Consider the following 8,786-nt stretch of genomic DNA (forward strand, 5'->3'; position numbering starts at 1 on the left):
AAACACTCGAAATCTCAGTCCAGAAAAGTGCAGTCCTAGGAACAGCAAGGATACTGCGCAGAACCCTCAAGCTCCCTGGCCTCTGGTAGAGGACCCGAGCTTGGAAAGTGGATGAGACCACCCGCGGAGGGTGAGAATAGAGTGTGTGTATAATATATATATATAATATCCTATATATATATATATATAGAATATATAATATATAATATATATATATATATAGATATATATATATATATATATATATATATAGATATATATATATATATATTATATATATATAATATATATATATAGGATATCTATATAGGATATATATATATATATATCCTATATATATATCCTATATATATCCTTTTTAAATTGTTTTGGCAAAATTACATTTTATTAACTTCTCCAACATGGCTAAGAAAACAGATTTATTTTATAATATTAATAATAATTCATTGAACAGTTCAGATAAATCAGGCATCACATGTTTTAGTTATTTTATATATTTGTTATTCCAGTACAACGTGATTACCTATATCAACAAATAATGTTAATATATATCCGTGGAGTATTCAATAAAAACGTAAATAAAAGCACCGACACCTTTGTTGGGGGCTTTTATTTTACGACACTTCGCGACAGATAATAGAGTTTGCGAGATTTTATTTCGTCTTCCAATCAGATTCCCCAGAACAGGCTGCGCAGCAGCTGAACCAATCATAGATCGGAGAAGGAACGGAAGATCTGAATCTTGCCGCCTCCTTGCCGCAGCGTTTGTTACACTCTGCCTGGCGACTTGCCGTTTTTCCCCGCCGTCCTTCCGCATCAGCGGTTGACAACAGACAGGCTGCCGCTGCTGTTCGTCTGTGATGTAAAAGAGGCGCGGCACCCATCACCCACTCAAAACCTACTTCAGGATCGAACCGGGGCAAGCGAGACCGTTCCGCTTGGATCCGTAAGTGTTTTTCTTAAAAATGAAGTTGGTGTTTTACCGGCAAACAGCCGCGGACGCAGGGGCGGGCGGTGCAGTAGCGTCGTTCACGCCACGAACGAAGCGGCGGACGGTGCAGTAGTGTCGTTCTCTCTGAGACGATGTTCGGTAAAATATCTTTCATGCAGAGTCTGATCCGGAGCAAAGTACAGCTAATACAGCGACGTAGTTAATGCTTCGCTTACAGAAGGTCTGTTAACAAGGAAAACAGTAACGCTGCTGCGGTAACAGAAACAACCTGGAGGCCAAATGCTCCTCTTCATTTTCCTCCTCCTATTTCGTGGAAACCGTTTCCATTAGGAAAAAACAGAGACTGTAATTGTAACTATTCATGTCATTCATCATCAGAAAAAAAACAGTTTTTCATATGTTTAGTAATGTGCAACTTCCGCTAATGCCGTTTTTTTATTTTCCATTTTCTGTTGATAATTGAAGAGAAACTGGCACTATACTACAAACCCAACGTACTATTAATTACAGTTGCTTCAGTTCAACACAGAACATGAAGTGACAAGAGGCCCAACAAGGATGGACTATTTAAAAAATAAAAAATACTCTCAAACATAAATCTTTTTCACTCATTTGATATATTTTTTCTTTCCACAATTCCATTACATTTAGGTATTTTAGGTTTAACCTCCTTTTACGTTTGTAATGTCTTTGGCATTCTATTTTATTTATACAATTTTATTTTTATTAGTTTTAAAACCTATAATTTCCCTGTGCTCTTATTGTGAAAGGTTCGCTGCCGTCGTCTGCAACCATTTAATCTTTTCCCACAATGCTTTGTGTCCATGTCTCCTACTTCCTGTTTATTGTCATCGTCTCCGCCGGTAAACCATAAGGGTTTTGCTTCTCTGACGCCTTTAAAACCCGGTGAGTAACCGAGTTACGAAAGGTTTTTCGGTTAAATGTGTTTGGCACCGCTCATTCTGCAGTTTGCTCTTTTATTTTGACAGCTAATGTTTCGGAAAGAGGCTCCCTCCTCTGCTTCCTCATCGCTGACAGTGAGCTCGCCCGAGCGGAACCCAAAATAACTATCTAGTTATAAAGAAAATCACATGATAAATAATACAGTTCCATGTTTTTGTTCATTTTTAAGAGGATCATTTGAATTTTGAGAAAAGCTCTAAATGTGAACGAACGGTCCATTTTACCAACACGTTCGACTAGCAGCCGCCCTGCCCGGCCACTAAATAATGGGTTGCCTCAGAAATGAAAAGGAGACCTGTTATAAATGTTGGGTTGCGTGTTAATGAATCATATCAAAGGTAGAAACCCGTTGAGAAACACTGATGGTGGCGGAATTCTGCCTATAAGAAAGAAGCAAAGCGCCGCAGAGGCCAAAACGTTTGGCCTGTAGAAGGTCAGAGGTTACCACCTTATGCATTTACGGTGCTTTCACAGTATTGAAATGATAGTATTCTGTTTTTTACTCACAATAAAATTGGCCTTTATGCTTATGCTCATTTCATATCAGTAAGGCTTATATTATTGGAGTGTAATCACAATGTGATCAACCTATTTTTGTCAATAAGTCGTTTAATACATTTTCTGTGCATTTTTTACTTGTAAATGAGCATTTTACTGTGTACTAAAATGTCTGACTACTTTGCATACAAATGCAGAATTATTTAGATGATTTTGTTTGTGATGCCTTTTATAAATTTAAGAATCTGATTCTTTCCCTGCTGTGCAGCAGTGATCACTGCTGAAGTAAGTACATTGATTACAGTGGAAGCTGATAGTCACAGCCCTGCAGGACATCGCCTGTTTCTGGTGATGCTTTGTTTTCACTTCCTTTTGACTTTGTAACTTCGGCAGGTGAAATTCAGAGATCCGATTTGCTTGTTCTAAAGTTTTTAGTCCAGAATAAAAACTGTAGAGCTAATGGACACAGTTGAACAGTTCCTGCTGCAGATCCTTTCCCCATCACTGCTTTATGTACTAGTTTTATTGGGAACCAGTGAAACCAGCTAAACCGGTTTGTCCCAGCTCAGGTCCACATTCATGGGTTTTGTCTGATCATACATGAGCAGGTAATGAGATGATTACTAACTAACCCATTTACCCCTTTCAGACCTCTAGGTGCTCCTCAGAAGTTATTCCGCTCCTCTGCCTCACTTCAGGATGGAAGATTCAGAGACAGAGCTGGCAGTGTCTGAGACAGATGCCCTGGGTGCAGACTTTATCACAGTGGAGCTGGACACGCAGCCAATTGAGTATGTGGTGAAGTGGGCGGAGGTCGGCTCTAAGTTTACCATCTCTTGCGTGAAGAAGGATTCAGACGAGGCGACAGAGCTGACGGCCGACCAGCTGAAGATCGAAACGGATGAAGCTGTCTTTGCCTCATACGAGGAGGTGTACCCCTGTGAGGTGACGGAGCAGAGCGTGGAAATAAAGACAGATTCTGACGAGGAGGAGGAGGAGGAAGACACAGAAGAGGAACATGAGGTGCTGGTGGAGGCTGGGAGCAGCCAGCTCGATGGCGAGATCGACTCCGACCAGGCTGACTTTGAGCCAGACGAACGGCAGTATCGCTGCAGTTACTGTGGGAAATGCTACAGCCATGCCTCCAGCCTCTACCGCCACCAGCAGACCCACACCGGCAAGAGTGGAGGGACACCGCCACCCGCCAAGCGGGCGCTGGAACCAACACACCAGGACGCTCGCTACACATGCCCTCACTGCGGGATGGGCTTCAAAGGCAGCAGGTCTGTACTCACTGCTGCATTGGCCAAATATAAAACACTGTTTAAGCAGTGGATGTTGTAAAGCTCACTGAAATTTACGTTTACATTTTCATTTTGGTTTTTAGTTATTTTATTAACCAAAGCTTTCTGTGGAACAGGAGGGTTAAGGTTACATTGGACAAGGTAATAGATGTGCATCTTTCATGTTGCACGGCCCCATAGCAAGCTAAACTTGTATTGACGTTTAAAAATGTGAAACATCCAACTTCATCATGACGCTTTGCTCATGAACCCAAGCTGCTGTGTTTGAACTTGGTCCTTTTTTCAACCAGTTGCTTTATTTGTGTTGTCCTAAACATTTTCTCACTTTGTATTTATTTAATCTTCAGCACTGATGGATTTCATGTTTGTCTGTGTGTCAGGATGTTGGGCAGTCACCTACGGTTGCATGGGAAGCGGCGGATCCACCCCTGCAACATCTGTGGGAAAGAGTTTAACCACAGCTCCAGCCTGTCACGCCACCGCCTCATCCACAAGAAGGGAAAAGGAATCCCCAAAGACGTGGCCCTTGGCCCCACCATGGCTGCCGTGCGCCACTCGTTGAAGACTGGAAGCAAGAACAGGAAAACAAAGAGACAGCAGCATGTGGCGCCTGCAATTATTCAGAGTCCAGGCGCCGATAAGTTCTACGCCTGCCCACAGTGTGACATGAGCTTCAGGACGTCCACGCAGCTTTCCAAGCACCAGGTGACTCATGTCAAAGAGCTGCTGGATAACTACACCCCTGGCAAAGAGAATCTGGGTGAGACATCGTCAGACCTTAAGATTCGCCTCAAGCTCTGTTCCCATGACAAGCCCAACTTCTACACTCTCTGCAAGAAGAACCGCCGCCGCCGCGGGGGACGTGCTGGAAAACGGGGCTTGGCTATGTCTGAGGAAGAAGAGGAGGGGGAAGGAAGGAGTGGGGGAGGAGCTGGCCAACACGGCTGTAACCAGTGTGGAAAGAGATTCAGCCACGCCTCCAGCCTAGCCCGACACCAGTTGACCCATCGGGGGAGGGATGGTGCTGCCAGGGGAAAGCTGCAGCAGCATCAGAAACATCTTCATGCCAAGATGGGGCTTGCTGTGTCCAAGACCAAGACCTACACCTGTGGGGCCTGCAACAAGACGTTCATGCACTCCTCCAGCTTTTCCCGCCACAAGAAGGCTCACATGGAGGAGGAGCAGCAGGGTCGGTCTGCCACTAAGCGTCGGAAGAGACCCATCCTAGATGAGACCGCCCCTCTGGAATCCGACTCCGAGTGATGCTTGCTGGGTCTGGACTGGGTTTGCCAATGAATCAGCACTTAACTGGTTCTCAACTGGTTTGAGACCAGTTCTGGAAAAGTTCTAACATGAGAAAATTCTGGACCAGTTCTCCACCAGTTCTGGACCAGTTGGGAACAGATTCTATGCTGCGTATTGCAGTTAAATAGTCGGGTTTTGGGAACTGGAACTGATTGATTCTTCACAGGTGTAGATAGCAGGACGTCCACAAGGGGGTGTTCTCATGGTCATAAGTGACCGTAGGCATTGCTCTAAAGACTCGAATTAGATTTAAAGTATCAACCAATGCCCCCCCCCCTTTGCCCCCACCTTTTATTAGGATGCTTTTTGCATTCATTTAGCACTTCACACTCGATTTTCTATCAGCCACCTGGGTAAATCTGCTAAGAGTCAGAGGCTGTTGTTGTCTGACTGTTACCCATCAGCCCTGATACCCCGAGTGGCACAGACCATTCTAGGAAAAACTGAGCCTCTGCAGGCACTGATAACAACAATAAAACATGTGGAACCTGATGTGATTCTGTGATAAATAATCAGGTGGCAGCAGGACAGTCAGACTTTACGGAAGTTTGTTAATGACAAAAACATCTGTTGGTAGAGATTCATATTTCTATGATCCAGGATTCAAAATTACATATACTTTTTTAAATTCAGAAACCAAATATTGTCACATTGAGAAAGCTGACATATTGTTTTCATATATACTTCTTTCAAACAAAATTTCTGCAAAAAAAGTCCACGGAGCTCTACTGCAGAATATGTTTGCATGTATGTATGTATGTATATATATATATATATATACACACACACACACATCCACCTCGTCAATGAGAAACTTCCGTACACGACTGTTTGCCTACACAACATAGTCTCCATGTTCGTTTTGTTTCCCTTTCAGATGTCTCCACCTCATCCAACCTGTGTGATCTATTGGTCTAAGTTCTTCTTGGCACGTTTCGATTAGTTAACGGTGTTATAGCGTTGATATTTTTTTAAAAGGTAAAATGTGAAACTGAGGTCGGACCCAGCTTTCCTCTACATTAGCGTAAGTGTGAGAGCTTATTTGTAGTTTCTCAACTGACCATCTCAATTTCTCGTTTTAGAAGCAGTGGAGGTCAAACAGAAACTACACTACTTATTTATGAATTTGAAACAATGTTGTAATATATAACTATAAATGATATTTAAATGTGATTCACAAGCATAAAAAACAAATGGGCATCTAGCCGGCCAATCCGGGCCTAGCTGCCATGTAACACTGTTCTTATTTTGCATCTGCATCATCATCATCTGGCAGGAAAACTCATCCATTTTTTCAGTTACAGCCTTTAAATTAGTTCAACAACAAAGGAGACTCCTGAAATGTGAGCTGGGAGTTTTACTATTTCTGAGGATGAACTGATGTGGACAAGTGGAACAGAAGCCGAAGTGTTCTTCATTAATGGGGAAAAAAACAGAAACCCTTTGTTTTCAGGAAGCAAATGTGAGAATTGCTAACAGATTGTGTTGCTGTTTAGACCAAAACAGTTCATCGTTACAAAAATGTAATTTTATCAAATTCTATGAATAATTTCCACGAAAAAGCAGCTGTTCACTCAAGAGATCTCTGTAAATGTTAGACATCTGACCTAAAACACGCAAGCGTAACGGGCACAGATGAAAATGGATGAGACATAAAACGCTGTCCATCTACAATTAATGCCGGAATGCCAGAACAAATCCAGTCAAACAGGCACAAATGGTGTCTACTAAACTTCACTAAATAAATGAGGTCACATCTGGATCAAAACAAAAAAAAGACAAATTCAAATGCATTGATTGGTGAATAAACATTAATCCCCTAACGGTGGTGTTAGGACCCCATGTGTGTTCATAACATCTGGACTCTGATGTGTTGATGAAAAAGCGGCGATTGGACTGAGTTGAGTTCACAGACAGAACCAGAGTCCACTTCCGGTGTCCTACTGTTGGTGTGGTTTGGATCCTTGGTGACTTTTGCTAAAGCTGAAGTGGACGGAGCGATAAAACAAGCACTGGATACCCCTTATCTTCTGGGTTTGTTTCTCTTTTCCTCTTTAGAGCCATGTTGTTGGTTTGTTTGGTTTGTGGTTCCAGCGAAGCTTTACCCGCAGATAGGTCGTATGTCAGTGTATTGTGTTTTCAATAGAATAAACCCAGTTGACTTGTTTTGTCTTGCATTTTCTAATAAACATTGGAAAAAAATTCCTGTGTTTTCACTCACCTCAAACATGATGTGAGAAGCCTGTTTAAGTGTAGAGCAGGGGTGTCAAACGTTTGGCCCGCAGGCCCGCAACAAGATTTTGTTAAGTATAAAAATGTTCTGCAATTTAAAAAAAAAAGAAAAACTACTGTTCCAGTTGTGTCCACTTGTGGCGCATTAGCAATTGTGCAATTAGCAATTAAGCATGCAAACCGGGACCGAGGAAGTAGGTCAAGCAAGTGCAGCCAGTCTGGATGAGCTACTTTGTTTTGCCCGCTAAACTTATTACAGCTCCTACTTCTAACGCTATGTGCCTTGACACCGTCTTTGCCCCAGTATGTCTCAATAAAAGTGGACGTAGGGAAAATTGGTCATCGTCCCATTTAAGTTTACAGCATGTTGCAATGCTGAAAGAATTTAACATTCGTCACCACTATGTGAGTCTTCATGCCGAGAAAAATGTTTTCTCACAATTAGTTAAATGTGCAAAAGTCTAAATGTAAATGTTAAATGTAAATGCTAAATGTAAATGTTAAATGTTCGCCGAGTGTAAACTGAATATTCATTAATGTGCAAGTAGACTCCACCCTGACCCTCAAACAGCGCTGGCCTCATATCAGACACGCCAACTCAAACACCTCCAACAGTGCGCGCAAACCCCGCCCACATCTGATCGGGAAACTTTTGTATTTAGCCTGGACGTAACTTCAGCTAGCTAGTATAGTTAGCCAACTAATTCTCCACCGGCGCCACAGACATATTCTATTTAAACCTACTTAACTCCTCATTAATGGTGTTTACGACAGAACAGCAGTTTGAAGGGGAGCCTCAGCCCGCACACCTGCCGTTACAGCCCGTTCAATCTCCCCCAAAGGGAGGGAGTCGGAGCTGGCGGCCATGATGGCTTCGACTTCAGGCTTCTCTACAGTATTTTCGTGCACCGATCCAGAGTCAGATGTGGGCGGAGCTATGCGTACTGTTTGACGTGTTTAAGTCCGCGTCACTGATCTAGGATAATAGGGGTGGAGTCTACTTAAATATTCAGTTCAATCATTTAACATCATTTTGATTTAACATTTAGATTAACATTTAACATTTAGATTTAACATTTAACATTTACATTTATATTTAACATTTACATTTATATATAACATTTACATTTAGACTTTTGCACATTTAACTAAATGTGAGAAAACATGTTGTGTCATTTAGTTAAATGTGAGAAAACTAGTTATAGGTGCTCCTTTTACATTCGGCACCCCATAAAAGGACAGGGAAGAAGACAGAAGGTGAATGAACTGTTGTCGGGTCTGCGTTTAGTCTCAGCTGAGAAGTCAGTGACGCTGCAGTGAAAGCTAGCTACCTCATTGGTAATGAAATTGCGTTGTCTTCAAAATACAACCACAACAGCTTATATTTTCACCGAACTCGTGGGCTCGTGGACATGATGGGAGTGGACTGGTCCCACGCTGTCAGCCTGGATACAGATGCTGCGCCCTCATCTAAGGTGTCACGTTGTGTTATGACAACAGACGTTCCTTAACGTTGAAGCTGTCGTTGAGGC

At 42.4% G+C, this 8,786-nt stretch overlaps 1 protein-coding gene across 2 annotated transcripts; it reads left to right on the top strand.

The window, feature by feature from the left end:
* The first annotated feature begins 709 nt into the window (after window positions 1-709).
* LOC114842145 (zinc finger protein 135) lies at window positions 710-7,188 on the top strand. Of its 2 annotated transcripts, XM_029127709.3 has the most exons (4): window positions 710-946; window positions 1,828-1,858; window positions 3,063-3,696; window positions 4,098-7,188. In XM_029127709.3, exons 3-4 carry the CDS (start codon window positions 3,113-3,115, stop codon window positions 4,978-4,980), a joined length of 1,467 nt encoding a protein of 488 aa, XP_028983542.1. In that variant the 5' UTR covers window positions 710-946; window positions 1,828-1,858; window positions 3,063-3,112; the 3' UTR covers window positions 4,981-7,188. The 2 variants fall into 2 exon arrangements, with proteins under 2 accessions (XP_028983542.1, XP_028983540.1); XM_029127707.3 differs by lacking the exon at window positions 1,828-1,858 and having other exon boundaries at window positions 712-946.
* Window positions 7,189-8,786: the final 1,598 nt, after the last annotated feature.

The sequence above is a fragment of the Betta splendens genome, chromosome 15 (genome assembly GCF_900634795.4).
Source record: "Betta splendens chromosome 15, fBetSpl5.4, whole genome shotgun sequence".
In the NCBI taxonomy this organism is placed as follows: domain Eukaryota; kingdom Metazoa; phylum Chordata; class Actinopteri; order Anabantiformes; family Osphronemidae; genus Betta; species Betta splendens.